Genomic DNA, 20,698 nt, shown 5'->3' on the forward strand with positions numbered 1-20,698 from the left:
TTGGCACTATTGTTTTTCCCATAGTTTTAATGGCATTTTGTTTAGAAAATATGCGTAAGCTGCACAGTTTACTTGTCAAATGCTATGAATTTGAACTCTTTGTTGTAAAGTTGGCACTATTGTTTTTAAAAAAATGCGTAAGCTCCACAGTTTACTTGTTAACGGCTGAGGGTTTTTAATTCTCATATCTTCTATGTTCTTTAGCGTGATCTTTATTTGTGTACCTTTAAGTCCAGAATGTGTGTTTGAATGTGTATTCCTTGTATGTCTATCTGCATTTTCTAAAGTCTGAGCTCGTAAATTTCCAGGGAAATGTTCATATTGTTATGTTGACACGAGCAATTGAAATAATGAGAGCAGTTCATAGCAAGGTACTGTGATTTCAAATTGATGGGCACTTAAATGTGCATATTTAAGAAGGTTTTAAAACTACCATTTTACATTTAGAATGTCATTAATTCCCCAACTAAAGCACATCTACATTCGTAGGCAATTCTAGTGGTGTATCATGCGGCGAAGTTCATGCCGATGTGGGCAGCGAGTTCATGCCGATGTTGGCAGCGAAGTTCATGCTGAAGTTGGCAGCGAAGTTCATGCTGAAGTTGGCAGCGAAGTTGGTGGTGTGGAATCTGGTCGCTGAGTTTGTCAGAAAGCAACTAACAGATTCCTTGGCACGGTTGACAATAGATTCCATGGCACCGTTAGCGATAAAGTCAACGATGATGTCAATGACTGTGGTGACATTTTTCGTGGCACCGTTAGCGGCAGTTTTGGTGGACAGGTTTGCCGCAGGTTTGGTGGACCGGTTTGTGACAAAGTTGGTGGCAAAGATGGCCAGAGAATTAGTGGCACCCAGGTTAGTGACTAAGTTAGCCACTAATTTTGTGGCGCCGGCGTATCTGGTGGAATGGTTGGTGGCGTATTTGATGGAATTGTTGATGGTGAAATTGCTGAAAAATCGGGTCGAATTCAATGACGATCTATATCATCCTTTCCTGCATTTACTCCTCAACTGCTCTCTTGACTTGTGCTTTTGTTTTTGGTATTTGCTTATTGGATGCGAGACATCGTGCCCCGTTGGTGGCATTCGGCTCCCTTAGCGGCTTATCGGGTCTCACTAAAGCCCCTGCTTACCGAAGCTCAATTATTCTAAACAGCGGGAAGAGGAATTCAAAGACATTGCAATGCATAAATGACAATTTAAGAGGACAAGTGTAGTACCATTTCTTTGAACTATATTTCTCAACTCTTTTGTGGGTTTCGAAACAGGTTCGTAATTGTACCAGCATAAGCTATTTCATGGAAGAGTCCCGGGGATGTCGGACGAGTGTCTCGGATGTCGGAAGATGTACGCGTGGGAACCGGCGGAACACGTGACCTAAGTGGAATCGTATATCTTAGAAAATAAAGGACATATTATGAACAAGTGTAGTACCATTTGAACCAGGAATGCATGCAAGTGCCTCAATGAGGAACAATGAATTATTTCAAGTGCATCACCACATCATCGCTTCCTTTAGAAACCTCTCACAGTTTATTATCTGAAAAAAAATGTTTTCGACGTCAATCGGATGAATTATTAAATTTAATAATTATTTTTATAATTAATCAATTAATTATAAGCTCATATTATGCTACTTTCTTATTATTTATCAATAATTCTTTTAAATCAAATAATATTTTTAATATTATAAAGTCTATCCTATTTTCTTAATATTAATCGATTATTTTCTTTATGATGATAATAATTTTAGTATGGTAAACTATTGGATTAATCACTTTCTTTTCATATATATATATATATATATACATTTTTGCTTATTAAATTTAAAAAGTGATGTTTTGATCACTTATATTATTGGCTTATTAAATTTTAGTCACTTTATTAATTGGTACATTTTAGTCATTGAGCCGTTTACTATTGTTAGTTTGATGACGTGGTGTGTTAGTTAAAAGGAGTTATTTTTTATGTGTCTCCTGAGCTTTAAAGAGAATATTAATTGCCTCCGAACTTTTGATGAACTATCATTTTACCTATTAACTTTAGATAAAATACCAATTTGACATATGAATTTAATCAAAGCCTTTCGTAGTCAACTATCGATAGTCAACGTCAGTCATTGTTTTTGTTGATTGTTGGACTTCAAAATTTCTAGTTCATTCATTTTGACGGCTTCAACACAAACCCAATACCTGTTTCATAAAAATATCTCAAACATTTGACCTATGAATTTAACTAAAGCCTTCTGTTGTCTTCAGCTATCGTCAGTCAACATCAGTCATTGTTTTCGTTGATTGTTAGACTTCAAAATTTTTAGTTCATTCATTTTGACGGCTTGAACACAAATCCAACATCCGTTTCATAAAAAATATCCCAAACACAATAACTTTAGCCTATAACCCTTCAACTTCCTTTAAACTTAAACCATAAATCCTAATAAAACAAATCCTCCATTGTGGTTTAACATGAGCCAATACCAATTTCTCATTATTAATTGGAGAAACCCTAAATTCTAATTAAACAAACACCAAACACATGGATATTAAAAGAGAAAATCTATTTTCGAAATACTTTAGTGGTCAAATAGAGAATCCTAACAATGAAAAAGTGATCATCAAAGACAACAATATATCTCAAAATCATGATAATCTGACAATCAGACGTTGAAATCGATGGAGGACGAGGGTGAAAGTTTGGGAAAAGTTTTGTGGCTTTTGTGAAGTTTCAGTGATAAACTAAATCAACATACCTTTTAGAGTAAAAAAGATGGGTCAAACAACATTATTATTGGCTGAAAGTGATTTCGAATGGTAACAGTTTGTTAACTTGTAGTTTCTGAATGCTAAATTTTGTGAAGTTTCAATTGTTTTGTGATTAAATGATCACCAGAGTTGCATTCGAGAGGAAGAAACATGCCACACCCCAAAATTCTTGGATTAATGTGGTAATTTTTAAATTTTTCATTAGAGGGACCAACATATTAGATTTTGGAAATTAAGATCTATTTTGCGAGCTTCTGATTAGGTCAGGGGCTTGGACCATGATTGTTCCATTAATCTTTGGCTTTGAATATAAAAGGGTGTGCAGTTTGTGAGGAATGAATTGTGGTCTCCTGAACAATCTGTCTAACCCTCGAATTCGTTCCGAACAGCTTACCTGTGAAAACCAAAATTTGCAGACTTTCTTCGTCCCCAAACCTGACCCTTCCATCGTTCTTCAGCCTCTAGTCAGTAGTGACCGTCACCGCCAATACCAACGGCTTCTTCACCACCAATACCAACGGCTTCTTCATCATCGTACGACCCCAAACCCAACCGCCTTTCACCCAAGCCAGTTGCCGTTTGTCGCAAGTCAATGAAAAACCGTTCGATGGCCCGTTGTTGATCTCCGCCTTCGTTGAACGGTGATCGTTATAGTCGGTATCGGTGTGAACGCCAGGCCACCGCAATCAAAACCCTGGTGGCCGATTGTCGAGGCTCTTCATCGTTTGTCGTGGAGAAACATTTGAAGCTTTGTCAGAGAACTAAGATACTACTTCGGTTTTAATGATTTATCTCATGAAATCCAAAACAAATTATAAAAATCAAAATAAAATTGAAAAATCAAAATTAAAAAAAATATATTTTTTAAAATATAAAATATTTTTTAAAAAATACATAAAATGTATAAAAAAAACCATATATTCATTTTGGCTTAATTATAAAATAAGTGTCCTTTTCACAAATAGATGTCCAAACTTTTTTTTAACGATCCATGTGCGAATGTTACAAACATTGCAACTTTAGGAGTCTGAGCCATAAATGCCATTAATTTTCTCCGTTAAGTGATACATGTCAAATTTGGTAATTTTAAAATTTTTATTTAAAATCTAAAAATTAAAGCTATATATATTTTTGAAAAAACACAAAATTTGAAATAGCTCTAGAACTTTGAAAACCTTTATGTCAACCCTTAAACCTATATCGACCGTCGCCCTTTGCCATCGATGAAGTTCCACCCAACCTCACTTCCCTCGACAATCAATAACCGTACGAAATCACGACCAATCGATGGTCAATGAACGTTTTGTACCCTCTCGAGCCTTAGGTTGAAAATCGTGATCCCACACGATCCTGACAATCAATCGACGACAGTTATAGCGGCATATGACAGGAAAATGTTAGACTACATTGGCGGCGGTGTTCATGGCCGACAATGACGACGAAGGCATGTAAGAGATTTAGGGTTTTGAGTTTTTTTGTAATTTAATAAACATTAGTTTTTTTTAATAAATATAACATTTTCTTTAAATTTTTAATTTCAAAATTAATAGAATGTGACACGTGTCACTTAAAAGAGAAAATTAATGGTATTTATAGCTCGAACACTTAAAATGGTAAGTTTGTAGCATTAGACATTCTCAAAAAAAAAATTTAAACGACTATTTATAAAAAGTTGTATAATTTGGACACATATTTTCTAATTAAGCCTTCATTTTTTAATATAAACTAATAAACCCTATTGCTTTCTATTAATAGTCTCTCACATTGTGGCATTAGATGAAACCTAAGGTTTTGTTACTCTAGAGACTCTTGGGAGCCGCCAGAAATATCCCCGTTGGCTCGCCGACATTGGAGTTTCTTGAAGAGAAAATCTGAACGGTGATAGATTCTAAGTGCATACCTGCATTTGTTGAAGCTGTCGGAGGGAGTGAAACGGTTCGTTGAGGAGATCGGGAAGGCTGGGTTTAGATTCAGTACGGTCGGGGTTAGCAATGGGGATACAGTGCAGTCGAGGGTTTTGGACGCCGATAGCATTGAAACTATGTGAGCTTTATTATTCAAACTTTACTCTTTAATTGCTAATATGCTTATTGATTATAATTGTGAGAAAATGTAGGGAAGAGAAGACCAGGGATTCATCTGCTGCATTTCTCTCACTTTTGGCTTGAATGGCAGAACCTAATCAAGGTGATCAATTGATTCATTAGGGTTATAAACTGTTTTTGCTATGAATGGAGGTTTGGATTGCATGGAACTTGTATGATCCTTTAGTAGAGTCATTGCTTAGAATTTCTTACTCTTTAGGGAAGAGGTAGAGCTCAAATCTATCTGCAATCTTTTGTTTAGGGAAGAGGTGGAGCTCAAATCTTTTGTTTGGGGAGGCTCAATTCAAATCTAACTTGCATGATTTGATGTTAGGGGACGAACTTGAATTTTTAAAATTTCGGGGCGAAAATAGATTTTCAATAAAAAATATATTTTAAAAAATCTAAAATATATATTGATTTTAAACCCAAATATCTATTGAACACAAATATGGTTATATTTTTCTAAGTTACTTCATATATTTCACACAATCATCATAGAAAGTAAGTAGTCTGAATGGTTAATCCAATTCTAGCTGATGATAGTGTTGGCCAATATCAATGGCATTTTTTTTATTTTCATATTGGCATTTTGCAGCCTATCATTTTCCAGGCAATACGACAGAGTATCTGCCATCCAGGCCGTAGGGATGACGTTATTGCTGGTTTATTACTTATTTGGACTCAAGTATGCATATGGGTTTGACATGTCAAATGAGTCAAACTATAAGAAAAAAAACCAGAGTATAAGAGACAAAAGACACTTAGTTTTAAGGGTAAATTACGGTTTTAGTACTTAAACTATTAGTTTTGATTTGTTTTAATACTTTAACTCTCAATTTTTTTTTCAAAACCATACATAAAGTTTAGTTTTTTTCTTCTCATTTTAGTATATGTTCAAAATTTAATGTCACTTTTTGGAATAAAATTAAAAGTTTAGGTATTAAAACGGACCAAAACTGATAGTTTAGGTATTAAACGTGTTAAGTTTTTAACGGCGGATACTAAAATGAAACAAAAATTAAACGTTAGGTATGATTTTGAAAAAATTAAAACTTTAAGTACTAAAACAGACTAAAACTAATAGTTTAAGTACTAAATGCATAGTTTACCCTAGTTTTAAATATAAAAAATATAAAAAATTATTGCTAGGAATATTTTGGGCCTTCTAATGGAGACTTTATTATTATTATTTTTATATTTCGAGACATATAAAGTTCATTCTATGTTCATTCTTTGACTTTAGGCTTGATTTTTATTTGGAGATAAAAATATAGAGTCCGAGTGATATGGGTTTTATTCACATTCCTTGTGTTTCTATTTGCATTGACTGAATATTTGGTTATGCTGCTGCCACATTTTCAGGGGAAAGTAGCTTTCATTAGAGGAGGGCCTAGCAAGTGCAATAATGGATTTGAGAAGGTATTGAGATTTAAAACAGATGAGTGCTTGAAAAAAGTAGTTCAAGTTGATAAGATTAGTGGTAAATTTAGTAGGCAGCTGTTAGTCGAATTTGGTGGCAAAGTTAGTGACGAATTTGATGATAAAGAACGATATTTATAAACTTTGTTATTTACTTTGTCACTAACTTTGTCACTAAATTTATAACCTTCTATTGATTTTACCATTAAATTTGTCATTAAATCTAATTAATAGTTTCAATGGTAAAAAATATTATTATTTCTAAAAGATTGAGAGTTGGTGTGTGTATATATATATATATAAAGTGTGCGTATGTGTTATTAAGATAGTAATTCTGATCCTCTAAACTACAAGTTCAAAGCAATAAGCAAGCGATCTTGATTTGTGCATCAACATGATTAGGGCTAATGTAACATATATTATTTTAATGGGTAAATTATGTGTTTAATATTTAAACTATCTGTTTTATTCCGTTTTAGTTCTTAGATTTTATTTTTTTAAATCATACTTAACGTTTAGTTTGTGTTTCATGTAGTACTCCACCGTTAAAAACTTAATGGCATGAATAAAGCGATCTCGAAGGTAAAAAAATTGTTGTTATGCCTTGAAAAATGACGAGGCAATGAATACCCTTCAAGAACCAAGAAAAATCATTTAAACTTGTCTTTAATTTGATTAGTTTAATTCAGGTTTAAAAGGTCTAATCCATCATTGGAGGTTTAATGCAAGTTTAAAAGGTCTAATCCCCTTCTCCTTAATACACTTTTAGGGTACCAAAATGAAATAAAGAAGAAAGAAAGAAATCCATTTTGATTTTAGGATACCAAAATGAAACTTAAATTAAAACGTTAGACATAATTTTGATATAAAATAAAGTTTAAGCTATTAAAATAGAATAAAATTGATAGTTTAGATACTAAATGCATAATTTACCTATTTTAATTGATTTGTCCATATATTTAAGAAGAGTTAGATATTTAGTATATGTTGGAAAAATAATCTAATTAATTAACACCGTTAATATTTTATATTAGTATTGAATAGAGCCAATAATATAATGGCACATATAATTATAATTTAATTTTTTATGTTGTTCCTTTGCCCTCTTGTAGCTTCCTTTTAATCGACATTTGTTTGTCCACGTGTCAAATATATAGAGAGAGAGATAAAAGAAAAATTTTAAAAATGGGGTAGAATTGAGGTAGACTTTAGCAGGAAGTTTCTTGAATATCAAAGCTAAACTAAAGGTTTGGGACTAAGATTATTATAATAAAACATATAATTTATTAAACTATGATAATTTTTTTATTATTAAAAATTATAAAATAAATATTAAAATTTTGATGTTATTATATAAAAGATATTGTATTATATTTATTTTGTAATTAAATTAATAATTTAATAATGAATTTATAATTTTAGAAAACTCGGTGATAAAAAATAATCTTAACATAATTTAGTGATGGGTAAAGTACACAAATGGTCCATAACAATAGGGTATTATTTTATTAAGTTCGTTGTCTATTAAAAGTTACAAAATGATCATTTGATTTTAGAGTGTTGCTTTGTTGACTCCTTCAATTATTAAAAGTTATAAATTGTTCACTGACTATTCATTATGTTCTAAACCTTTTTTTCTGTTAAAAAATTGACAATTAAGTTGGATTTTAATATGATGACTGAGATATGATAGTCTTTAAAGATTCTGAGATTATATTTTATTATATCATAGTTAGCATATTAATGTTTAACTCATAATATCGTCAGTTTTTTTAATGGAAAATGAAGTGTTTGGAATATAATGAATGGTCGGGTGGCCATTTTATAACTTTTAATATCGATGGATTCAAGAAAGTAACTCTTTATAGTCAAATGACCATTTGTCATTTTTAATAATTGAGGGACTTAATAGAGTAGTATCTTAAGTCGGAGGACCCTTTATGCACTTTATCCTTTAGTGATTTAACAGTGGTTGTTATTGTCCATTTAAAAGGCATCACGTATCCTAGAGCATCACTTACTGTCGACTTAACCACAAACCAACACCCGAGCCACTTGTCCGAGCCACCGCATTTCTAACCCGGTGAGCCACCGTCCCCGTCCCTTCAAACCGTCGCCAATGGTCTCTCCGTACAAATTTCTCCCTTTTCTCCAACCGTACGGCGCAAACAACACAGCTCAAGGATAACGATGGTGAAGCCACAGGCCGTGCTGTACGCAGTCTGATTACCGGAAGATGTCTTGCCGAAACCCAAAGTGGGGATATCGTCGACAGGGACGAGAGGGATGGGCAACGGTTTCCAACCAAGGGATTTGGTTGCTGATAGCATTGAAACAGTGATGAGGGCATATCTTTATTCCTGGTTGTGATGAAAATGTAAGTTTCATTATTTCAAATTTTACCCTTTTTTTATTGTTCCTCCTGATTTTGGTTGATTTGTTTATTTAGCATATTAAAAATTATGTAAGGCAGTATGAACTTAAAAAAAATTATTAAAAATTTTAGGGGTGCGGAGTTATGGAATCTTAAGGGTACGAAATTGGATAATCAATAGAAAATATAAAATATATAAAATATAAGATAATTTAAAATTTTTAGGAGGTTTGACAGCACCCGAACACCCCGCCGGTCCATCCCTGGGTGGTTCTGTGGTTGCCAGGTACAATTATTAATTAAAAAAGAACTCAACATCTCAAACATTATTTGATTATACTTGTATTTTATAAACCTATCATTTTCCGGGGAATACGACATAGAATCTGCCTTCCAGGCTTTAGGGATGACGTTTTTGCTAGTTTATTACTTATTTGGACTCGAGTATACATCTAGGTGTTTGATCTGTCAATTGAGTTAAACATAAAAGCACAAGATACGGCACTAAAGACATAATATATGTTTAATTATATTGTTCGATTTTAAATATAAGAAATATATAAAAAGTATTTCTAGGAATATTTTGGTCCTCCAGAAGTAAGACTAGTAGAGGTTTTATGTAAACGTTTATAATTTTTTTTTATATTTGAGAATAAATAATGTTAATTTTATGGTTTTTTATTAATTTAGAATTCTTACAAGTAATATTATATGTTCTAAAGACTCTGAACCATTTGACAATAAACGCTCAAATATCCTACAGTTTCTAGTACTCAAACCTGGGAGCTCTAAGAATAAAAACCATTCCTTTAACCACTGAGGTAGCTTGGTTCGTGTGTTACTTTTATGTTCATTCTTTGATTTTAGGCTTGATTTTTATTTGGAAATAAAAATAAACAGTCCGTGTAATATAGGCTTTAATGGCATACCTTGTGCATGTATTTGTATTGGTTACACTCTGAATATTTGGTTAGGCTGCCACATTTTCAGGGAAAAGCAGCCTTCGTTAGAGGAGGACCAAGCAACTGCAATAATGGATTGGAGCAGCTCTTGGGAAGGTACTGTGCTCTTGGGCAGGGTTAGTGGTGGCATGATGGGGTAAATTTTTTATTAAGTTAGTGGTAGATTTGGTGTTCAAGTTGGTGGAAATTAGTCACAAATTTGGTTGTAATTTGGATGACAATTGGAGGTAAATTTAGTAGAAAACTGTTGGTGAATTTGGTGGCAAAGTTAGTGGCGAATTTGATGGCTAATAACGATTGATATGAAGTTTGTCATTTAGTTTGTCACTAACTTTGTCACTAAATTTGCTATCTTCTATTGATTTTACTATCTAAATTGTCATTGAATCTATAATTAGATTTGTCACTATTTTTTTTTGAATCTATCACCGTATTTATCACTAACTTCGTAATGGTCATAGATTACTTCTTGAGATAATTTATGGCTAAATGTTTTACTTGTCATTTGGTTGTAATTTTGCATGCTGGTTGATGTTCTCGTTATATGTCATGGTCATGGTCATGGTCGTGGAAAATTATACTTAGGTATATATGCATGTAAAATTTCCCTGTCATGTGCTTCGATCTAGGTGTCCGACGTCGATACTTCAATGAAAATGAAAGGTCCGAGCAATGTAGGCTTGAATCTCTTTCCTTGTATATCTATTTGTAATGGCCAAAGTCTGAATATTGGGCTGTGCTGGTAGATTTTCAGGGAAAAGTAGCAGTCGTTAGAAGAGAGGGAGCAGGCAAGTGCAATAATGGATGGGAAAAGGTCTTGGGAAGGTACTTTCTTCCATTAAATGGGACTTTAAAATGTTACTATTACACTTGCAGTTCCATTAAGTTCCCTAGGCAAAGCACTTGATCATTCTTGGGCGGGGTTATTGGCGACATGATGGGTTTATTTGTTGACAAGGTTGTGGTAAATTTAGTGGTGAACTTGATGTTTGAAGCTGGCTTTAATGTTAAAGCTAGTGGCGGATTTGGTGTCAAAGTTAGTGGTGAATTTCATGACAAAGAACGACTGATAAAATTTTTGTCATCTAGTTTGTCATTAACTTTGTCACTAAATTTATAACATTCTATTGATTTTGTCATCAAATTTACCACTAACATTGTCATCAAGGAGGGATGAAAAACGGGCGGTGTGAGTGCGGATACTCCTTTCTCCATCCTCATACTCACATAATATTTTTGTATCCACCACCTATCCACTGTTCACGATGGGTAAAATTTTTAATCCATACCCGCCCACATGGTTACATTCTCAAATCCACTCTCGCACCCACTATCCATCTAGATATCCACGACTCATCCTGTAACCGTCTATACCCTCTCGTATTCGCCCATACCCGCCAATTTGAGAAAGGAGAAACAAAGATCTTCAATTCTAAAAATATTTATACCAAAACATTTGATTAAATTACAAGTCTTGTCCTATAAATTCTTATGATTTACATAATAGTATCTAGAATTATATCTAAATTCATAATGGTTCAAAATTTATATAGTGAGTAGTAAATGGGTAGGCGGATGAGTGACGGGTGGATGCGGGGCGGGTAAGGTTTGGGTATGACTTTTTACATCCATACCCACCCACTACCCACTAAAATTATCCATCTCCGCCTCAATTAAAACGGGTACGGTGCGAAACCTACGAAATTATACCCGTCTACCATCCTTATCATCATGTTTTTCGTGTCAAATTTGTCGATAACTTCAATTAAGAATGGAATAACTCTTTGGTCAAGGGATTTAATCACTACTTCAAATTTAGGATTTGATCTCAAAAAGCATATCAAATCTACATTATAAAAGTGTTCATCATTGATCTTACAAACTACAAGATAAGTTCAAGAAAGAACTAAACAAGGGATGTCGATCTTTGCTCCAACATCTCATTTCCTTTACCCTTGAGGTCTCTTTTGAACATTATAAAAGTTGGAGGTTGATATGCTTGGATGGTGATTGTATTTATTAATATTTTGGAACGAATTTAATTAACCCGTAGAAAATGAGATGAAAGCAACCTGAAACCAACTGATGCCGGTGGATGACGCCATTGTGAGTAAAAGTAAGGTAAACTATTTATTTAGTATATAAACTATCAGTTTTAATATGTTTTGGTACCTAGGTTTTCATTTTTTTAAAATCATATCTAATTTTTAATATTTATTTCATTTTAGTATCATGCTGTTAAAAACTTAATGCGTTTAGTACTTAAACTATTAGTTTTGTTTTGTTTTAGTAACTAAACTTTTAATTTTTTTTAAACTTAATGTTAAATTTTGAATGGGTGTACTAAAGTGAAAAAAATTTAAAGTTTTTAACTGTATGTATTAAAATAAAGGGTAAATTACATTGCTCTTCTCTTAACTTTATTCTCTCTTCTATTTTACTCATCGTACTTTTGATTTTTCAAATTTGCTCATTGAGTTTTATAGATTGAATCACTTTGCTCACTTTGTTGTTAACTTTTTATCGGTGTTATGACATAGCACAAGAATCAAAACGACGTCATTTGCATGATTTTGAAGAAAAAAAACTAACCTTTAAGTATGTTTTTGAAAAAAAATTAAAAGTTAAGAAATTAAAATGGATCAAAACTAATAATTTAGGAATTAAATGGATCAAAACTTGATTTTAAAAATTTGAAATGAAGCTCTTTTAGTTAGAAATCACTCTCCTTAAGGTTTGGATGAAGAAAACCCTCCTTTTCTTGTAAAGACAAAACTCAAAGCTTGAATCTTTAATAATGATGTTGTTGGGGGCAATTAGGACGAAAATGAATTAATAAAAAGGTTCAAGACCTTACCTTGGAACTGTCGTTACTTAGAGAAGATGAAGGAAGAAGAAATTAAGTAGAAGATAAGATAAATGAGAAATGAAACTCACGTCCAAAAACTTATAAAATCCCTAATCTTAGCTTTAAAATCTCATAATGATCTAATTGTTCTTTTAGTCCTTTACATTTTGTCACTTATTTAAAAATCTTCTTTTTATGGTTAATTAGGTCCCAAAATCAACTCAATTACATGTCGGGTAAACATGAAACTACTAGCTCGAAATTTGGGATGTTACAATATATGCATTGTATATATTATAAATATTTATAATATCATAATATTATAAATATTTATAATTAAATTTAAATAAAATCTCAAAGATTCGATTCGACTCAATTCAATTTTATAAATTCAACTTGAGAATATTTCAAGTCAATTTAAAGTTTATAAAATATGATTTATCAACTCGAATAATTTTAATTTTTTTAATTAACTCGACCTTATCTAATGTTGATTAATGGACATAAAATCCAAAATTCGAGCAAATGGCTGAGATAATGTGTTGAAAAAAAAATCCTCAAATAGTCTTCTTACATAATTATTTCTCAGGTTAGGGTGTTTTGAACAATAATTTAGAGAAGATCCTAAGATTATCTCGCGTCTTCACCCAATTCCTTTTTTTCTCTCATGAAAAAAATGAAATTGCATGATAATCTATGCGTTTTTGTCTTGAGACGATAGAAAATACTCTAATTCAAAAAATAATTTGGTGATGGCCTTATACCAGGATTTTTTTCCAAGGCCCTATCTGGGCCAGGAAGCCTCCGAAATTCGATATCGAGTAATAAATACCAAACGCTTTGCTAATCCGCTCTAACAAATACTAATCAACTAGACCCGTTATTTTCAAACTATTCTAGGCAAAAATTTATAGGGCTCCGATATCCGGATCCGACCCGGACCGGGTTATCCAAATTGAAGATTGGAGAGACAAAACCGAAATTTGTAGAGGCGAGGCTTGAGGCTCTCTGAGAAGCGTTGATGGCATTGCCTTCTTAGGGATTTGAAGGATACAATTTCTTCTGTGATTTTGTTCCATTTTTTTCGATTCCGATCATCACGATACAAAATCTGGTAACTATTTTTGGTACTGATATTATTATATATATTTTTTTAATTTCTCAATGTCAAAATTCCTTGATTTTGTTTTTGTTTTTTACTTTTGTGATGCCATGCTAATTTATTTTATTTTTTGAATGTGTGAATCTTGAAAATATTAACCCTAAATGCAGGAAAAAGTTTTTTTAAAAGAAAATTCGGTATGATTATTTATCTACATCGATTTATATTCCTTTTTGTATTATTAATATCAGTAATTCAAAGTAATTAATATTTAATATTATTAGAATTATAATTTTCAGGATATTTGTTTTTTAGGGTTTATTTTATTTTATTATAATCAAACTACCATTTGTATAATTATTGCCTGGGTGCAATGACTGAGAAAGGTTTGTTTTTCTATGCTTCATAGCAACAATAAATTTCTAATTGTGAATTTATGTATTTTGATATTTACTAGAAGGTTCTTTTTGAAGAAAAAAAATGATTTTTTTCACTATTTTGTATTTATAGTATAAGGCCATTGTTCTTTGATTCCATTTTTCTTGGTAGGTGGATGTTTGGTGTGTGTAAAGTTTATACGTTAAATAGGAACCAGTTAATGTAATTGTAAGTTTTAAAAAATGCATGAAAGTCCTGCTTCTGTAAGTAAAATATATTTGCAAAATTTTACTTTCGCTTGTACTGATGCTGTATTACTCATCTGCAAGAGAGTTTTTGATGTCTAACTTTCTCTATCACTTTTTATGTTGCTTATGGAATAATTAACATTTTAAAAAAGTCCGAAAGAGTAATATAGGCGAGTAAGGTATTGATTTTTTTTTTTTTGATACACAGGTATTGATTTTATTAGGTGGGCTAAGTTGCTCTTATATTATCATCATGAAAAGGTAACCTTCCTAGTGGTGGCATTTAGTTTTGGAGTGTAATGTTGTTAAACTGCCTTTGGACCAGATGCAAATTCGTGTGTTTCTGATTGAGGTTTCATGTGAAGGACTGACTTTTATGTTGTGTAATACAGAAAATGGAGGACATGGACATCGATTCAGTAGTGGACATACCCGACACTCCTGATAGGCCATCTTTAAAGCAAGTGAAGGGAGGGAACTTTGTTGACAAAGTGGGAGGTTCTAATACTACAGGTGAAGGATCTTTGGATAGGCTAAGGGGCAGAGGTAGACTGCTTTCTGCAAATGGGTTCAATAGAAAACATTATATGCATCCGCAAAAGCTTTCTGATAGTACTTGTGATATTGAGCGTCTGAAAAACACGATTGTCTTATCTCCGGAAGAGAATGCTCGAGAGCGTGCTCCTTTATTTAGAAAAACAAGAACAGAGAGAAGCAGAAATTCCCTTGGAGAGCAAAACAAGGATAAAGGAAAAGCTCCTTGCTCTAAGTTACCTTCTAAATCATCTGGATTCCCCGAAGATCATGCCATCCTAGATTTAACTGAACAGAAAACACACAAGCATATAAGTGAAATGGAATCTCTCCAAAGTGGATCTGAAAACTGCATAGCTGAAGGAAGAAAAGGTCAGGCACCAAGAAATGGTGGCTTTCATGCATTTAACTCTTCAAGATTTTCTGAAACATCTCGAAATAGCTGCAAGGGAAAGGAGAAAGTAGATGATATTGGACTTAAAAGTATAGGTTCAGTTACAAGTAACGGAAAAGGGGTAAGTCTTTCTAATGGTTCCCCTCTTAGAATGGAAAAACAATTGCCTGCATCTCATCAATCAATTGCCTCACCAAGAGCTGTTGAGAAAAGAAGATTGGTCCGGAATGGCTGCATCTCCCCCCATAATATAGCCATCAGGGCTAAACAAAATGAGAAATCCCAAAACAACTTTACACCTGAACAAAATTTTGTGAATGTGGGTAGCAGCAGTCCTTGTTTGATTAGCGAGATAGTTGCTGAAGATAATGATAATGATGGTAAAGGAAAAAGAGTTGCCCATGCTCATGCATCTACGGGGCATGATATTAATTTTATTAGTTTATCTGGCAGGTAAATTAAGCATTTTACTCTAGCTAGATTTCTTTGCTTATTGTCTATTGGATGTTTTCTTCCTATTGTGTATCGGTTTCATTTTTGTGTTAAAACTTTGCTAAAGAGACAAGCATGATCTGTCAGAACCTTTGGAATAGTACGTAATAAAAACGACTAGTTTTTTTTTTTTAATTTTTATTCAGGACATATTATATTGATATCTGGAGAATCTTGGTTGTGTTTTTCCTGTTGCAGTCCTATGAGTAATAATGGAGAAGCTGGTGGTATTGGTGATGCAAATAGAGATGCATGCTTTGAAGAAAAAGGTGGATGGAGAAGCACTCGCAACCGTTCAAAGAATGTAGATCAAGCATCTAAACATCACTTAAGTGGATTTAATAATGTTGGATGTCAAGTGAGTCAACGAAATGAAAATGGATTTGTGAAAAGAAATCATGCTAGTGGAGGAAAGATCAGGATTCTATGTGATTCTCCTGAAACTCACGCAACTGAGACAGCTCCTGTGATCTCAAAAATAAACCAACCAAGTGAACCTTCTCATGCAAACATGCTGCCTGAAAGGCAAATGAAACATATATTATCTTCAAGAAATAATGGTGAAAGCTCAAGGGTCACTCCTAATGACCCAGACATTGTGTTTCTTGGTTCAACTTTGGAATCATCTCAATCAAGGTCATCTAGAATTCATATTGCGGAACATCTGAATGTTATGGATCTTGACAACTCATCTCAAATGAGAGGGATACATGCCAATCACATCGATTCTATGAATGATGAGGACACAAGCTAATGCAAGACAAATTGAAGCAGATGAAATGCTGGCCCGTGAACTCCAAGAACAATTATATCATGAGGTCTTGATCTTTTATGATGACAGTTTGATGCTTTCTCCCTTTTTATCTTTTACTTTGTTATTTACATGCCTTAGCTTTAAATGTTTATGAACCTTTTAACAGGTTGATGAAAACATTGCACGGGCACTTCAGCAGGAGGAAGATGCATTCCTTACTACATCTTTTCGGGCTCTCCATGAGCCAGATCATGTTAGTAAGCTTGAGTTTGTTTCTTTTCTTTTTTTCGTTGATAATAACCAGAGCCTACACTGCATGAAATAGACTGTGCATGCGTGAAATCCATTCTGGTTAAAGGTGTAATATATATTTGCTAGGTATTGAAACATGCCATACAGTGGGCACGAGCCTTGCTGTCAAAAGTAGAATAGACTTGGGTTTAGTAATGTTCTCCCTAGATCCCAGCATGGCAAATCATCAGGATTATACACAAAATGATAATGGGCATAAATCTTTGTTTGCTTGTTTAGACTCGAGAGTGTGTTGGCATCTTTGAATATATATATATTTATATATATTTGTATTGATAATTAAGTTTATCTTGCTATCTTATCTTTTCTGGTAGCAACACAAGATTGAATGTGTTGCTTCCTAAGTGGCTATTTGTCCCTTGGTTTCATGTATAATATTGGACATTAATGTTCCCTTGATCATTGCTAATTGGGTGATCTTGTTCTTGTTCCTCTATCAGTTTCCTTTGTTTATCAGTTGACTCTGCCCCCCCCCCCTTTTTTCTCCAATAACCCCTTCTTGTGTATCGTACTTTATGGCATGCGTAGATAATTTAAGGAAATAGTTTTATTTCAATCAATATGATAGATTTATATGTTAGGAATCCTTGGCTGAACCAGTATTTAGATGCTTAAAAGCTAACCAACTTTATGAATTCTCTCCTGTTACAGCAGAGCCATTTGACCTTCACTCTATTATTCTGTTTGATTGAAGCTAATCTCTGCTAGCTGAAAAGAAGGGATATCATTTATTTTGTTTTAGTTGAGTGGAAGAACATTTTTTTTGTGGGATCTGTACCTGTATTATCCTATCTAGTATCATGATAATGTTATATGCTAGTATTCAACCTAGGTTTCCCTTTTTTGTTGTATAAAATAGATGTCTCGCTTACGATTTTTTTATGTACTTTAGTATGTATTTGTTTTCTCATCAACCATATGAAGTTGATACTTCTCTTTTTTGGATTTGTATGAGTTCCTGTAATATTATTCTTTGCCTCTTATGCAGCAAGGCCCAACAAAGCAATATCGTATTCAGCCTCCATCGCGGAATTTTCAGAATTCTTCGAATAGGAGAGGAGTGCAGACTCAGTTCCCCGATTCTTCTAGAGTTTCAAGGTTGAGGAATCGAGTTTTGAATCAAACTCAAGCAGCACCATCCAGGACAAGAAATTTTCGGTTCCCTTTAGACATGGACTTGGCTATGGTAAACCCCCCCTCCCAACACAGTTTTTGGTGTAGTGTATCCTGTATTGCTTTATTTTCAGCAATAACTGAATCATGGCTTTCTGGTACAGAGACTCGATATATTGGAAGCCATGGAGGCTGCGATGGGAGATGCTGATGACATGGGAATGGCTAGTCGTATCTTCCAAGTTCAACGTGATTTTAATGAGTAAGATTGTTTTCCCCATTATGGACATGTTTTGACCATGTTGAATGATCTTACCTTGAATTTGATTGACAATTTATTTAGAGTTTGCAATGGTGGCATTGTTTATTGAAACGGTAAGTGCTTGGACTGCGTAAGGCAAATGCAGCCTCAATATGGCTCCTGCTTTGGTAAAGACCAGCTCTGGCAGTGGCAATGATACAATGTGAACAATTTTAAATTTTGGTAGACATCCATTCAATTTTAAATCACACTTCAGTGTGGATTAATATTCCATTCACTTTGTCTTGCAGAAACGATTACGAAATGCTGTTGGCCCTTGATGATAACAATCATCAGCATGGCGGTGCATCGGTTAACCAGATTAATTGTTTGCCACTGTCCAAAGTACAGGTATATGTGTGAGAAAACACCATTTAAATAGTCGTTCTTTTAGTTTTATTTCCTCATCAGATGCTTACGTTTCGTTATCCAGGTCTAATCGCTACTATTTTTTAATTAAAGCAGGCTGATAATTACGAATCTTGTGCCGTATGTCTGGAGACCCCCGCCATTGGAGAAACTATTCGCCATCTTCCTTGTCTACATAAATTTCACAAGGATGTAATGCCTTCATCTCCACAATGCCACTTTGCTTTTCCGTTTTCTCAGATTGCTTTCAAGTGGCTTATCGCTGGAAGTTAACAGTTTTTTGTTCTTTGTTCGCTCAATGTGGCAGTGTATCGATCCATGGCTGAGGAGGAAAACGTCATGCGTCATCTGTGGCTTGAATGGGAATGTTCCGGCACAATACTGATGAAAGCAAAAGGTCTCAAGTCAACATGCATTGGAGATGGGTATATTTCTTCTCAATAAACTCATAAACCTTCCTCCCAACTCCATTCGAGCCCTGAAGAAAGTTTGCCTGTTGACTCGAAATGTAGCTCTCGACGAGGTGGAAGGATCGGTATACTTGATGAGCGAATAAACTCGGAACTGCATCGGAGCAAAGATGGCTTTTGGAATTCTAATGGAGGATGAGGATGGTAACCTTTCATTCTAAGCTAGTCTGTAGAGAGTAATGGCATGCGATTAATAGGCATTTACCTCGCTGAAAGCAATTTTTTTTGGGTATAAGTATGCTAGGAGTCCTTCTATGATACCGAGAAGTTCATTTTAGTCCCTTTATGTACCTTTGAATTTTTAGCAAAAAGGTGATTATGGTTTTGGCACCTCTCGCGTATTAAAATTTTCGATTTAATCTTTGAACTTTAAACTTAACATAATTCTCTCTCTCTTTTTATAATATAATTATTTAGACCATTTAATGATATTATGAAATTAAATAAATCAAACCATGTCACATTATGGGTAGTAAATATTTGAATTTGGTTATGGTAGTGGGACCAAATAAAAAGGTGAAGTGGATTTTAGTGAAATGGAAAGTGAAATTTGTTGAACACGTGTCATGGATTTATGGGTACAAGTACCCCTCTCCTATCACCAATTACCAATAACGTCCCCAAATTAGCAAGCCCTATGAAACCTAAAATTAACTTATTCGTTCCAAGTATATCACATTTGAAACTTATTTTGGTTGTTTACCATTTAGTAATGCTCCTTTCCTCATGTTATATCAAAATCTATTAGAGTAAATTACGTATTTAGTATTTAAATTATTAATTTTAGCTTTCAAAATTTTCAAAATCATATTTAATGTTTAGTATTTGTTGACTATCAAAATTTTCAAAATCATATTTAACTTATTTGGGTACAAGCACCGACTTCGACTAGAACGGGGTTTGTAGATCTCAACCGCTGGCTATAGATACAGATGTTCATGCGAATCGAATTCCCCTTTGCTTCTTCGACCAACGATCAGAGAGTCGAAGAAAAAGAAGAATTTACCAGGAGTGTGCTTCGTCGGCGTACGATACGACACCGACGAGAATTTTACGTCCTTTCCATACGTGCGAAGTGGTGGTTGTGAACGGAATGTGGTGTCCATTCCGCCATGGACACCACATCTTGTTTCCTATAAATGTCGAAAAAGTCGTGTCATAGAGAGCCTCTTGATCAAATGATTTGCTGGCATCAAGTATGAAAATGGTTTTATGGGACAGAACAAGGGATGATAACATTCGGGGGTTGTTATTCTGACTTGATTCGATCCGATCTGAATTTTTAGAGTATAAATCCAACCCGAACTTACCCGATATAAAATAATGATTTAATTAAAAAATTAATAATTTTTCGTGTCCACATTGAAATTTAAATTTTCTTCGATTAGTTACTTGTTTTATTCCCGTTAGATGTTAGTCGAACACCATCACTGACGATAGAATTCATCGTCATCATAAAAGCCAGAATCTACTAAGCCAATTAAGGCAACTGTATCAAATCCCGAGGCCGTGAATGAAAATAGCCAAAATAAAAGGAAATTGCCAATTTCCAGTGAATCGGCTCAGGGAGAAAATCTTGCTCATATTCCATTGCCTAATTTGAATATTTCTAATGGAAGTAGGAATATTTCTAACGGTCTTACCTTGAATGCAGGATCCAGCTCATGCAAACCTACATGTGATAATCCAAGGCTATGTCAAATACATTTGATACTAATTTGGGGAATAATACTGCGGCTGCCCCTGCAAAGGAAACCCATTTCCACGTGCCTATGCAT

At 33.8% G+C, this 20,698-nt stretch overlaps 1 protein-coding gene and 1 pseudogene across 1 annotated transcript; both read left to right on the forward strand.

Moving 5' to 3' along the window:
- Positions 1-146: 146 nt before the first annotated feature.
- Positions 147-1,442, forward strand: LOC120204867. The gene is made up of 2 exons (XM_039204876.1): positions 147-371; positions 490-1,442. Exon 2 carries the CDS (start codon positions 546-548, stop codon positions 1,098-1,100), a length of 555 nt encoding a protein of 184 aa, XP_039060807.1. The 5' UTR covers positions 147-371; positions 490-545; the 3' UTR covers positions 1,101-1,442.
- An 11,843-nt stretch (positions 1,443-13,285) lies between these two features.
- On the forward strand, positions 13,286-19,202 carry LOC120204868 (annotated as a pseudogene).
- The last annotated feature ends 1,496 nt before the right edge of the window (positions 19,203-20,698 follow it).

This window comes from Hibiscus syriacus, unplaced genomic scaffold, assembly GCF_006381635.1.
Source record: "Hibiscus syriacus cultivar Baekdansim isolate YM2019G1 unplaced genomic scaffold, ASM638163v2 tig00011718_pilon, whole genome shotgun sequence".
NCBI lineage: Eukaryota > Viridiplantae > Streptophyta > Magnoliopsida > Malvales > Malvaceae > Hibiscus > Hibiscus syriacus.

Coding starts and splice junctions, on each gene's coding strand:
- LOC120204867 (XM_039204876.1), top strand. CDS start 546: ATGCCGATGTTGGCAGCGAAGTTCATGCTGAAGTTGGCAGCGAAGTTC.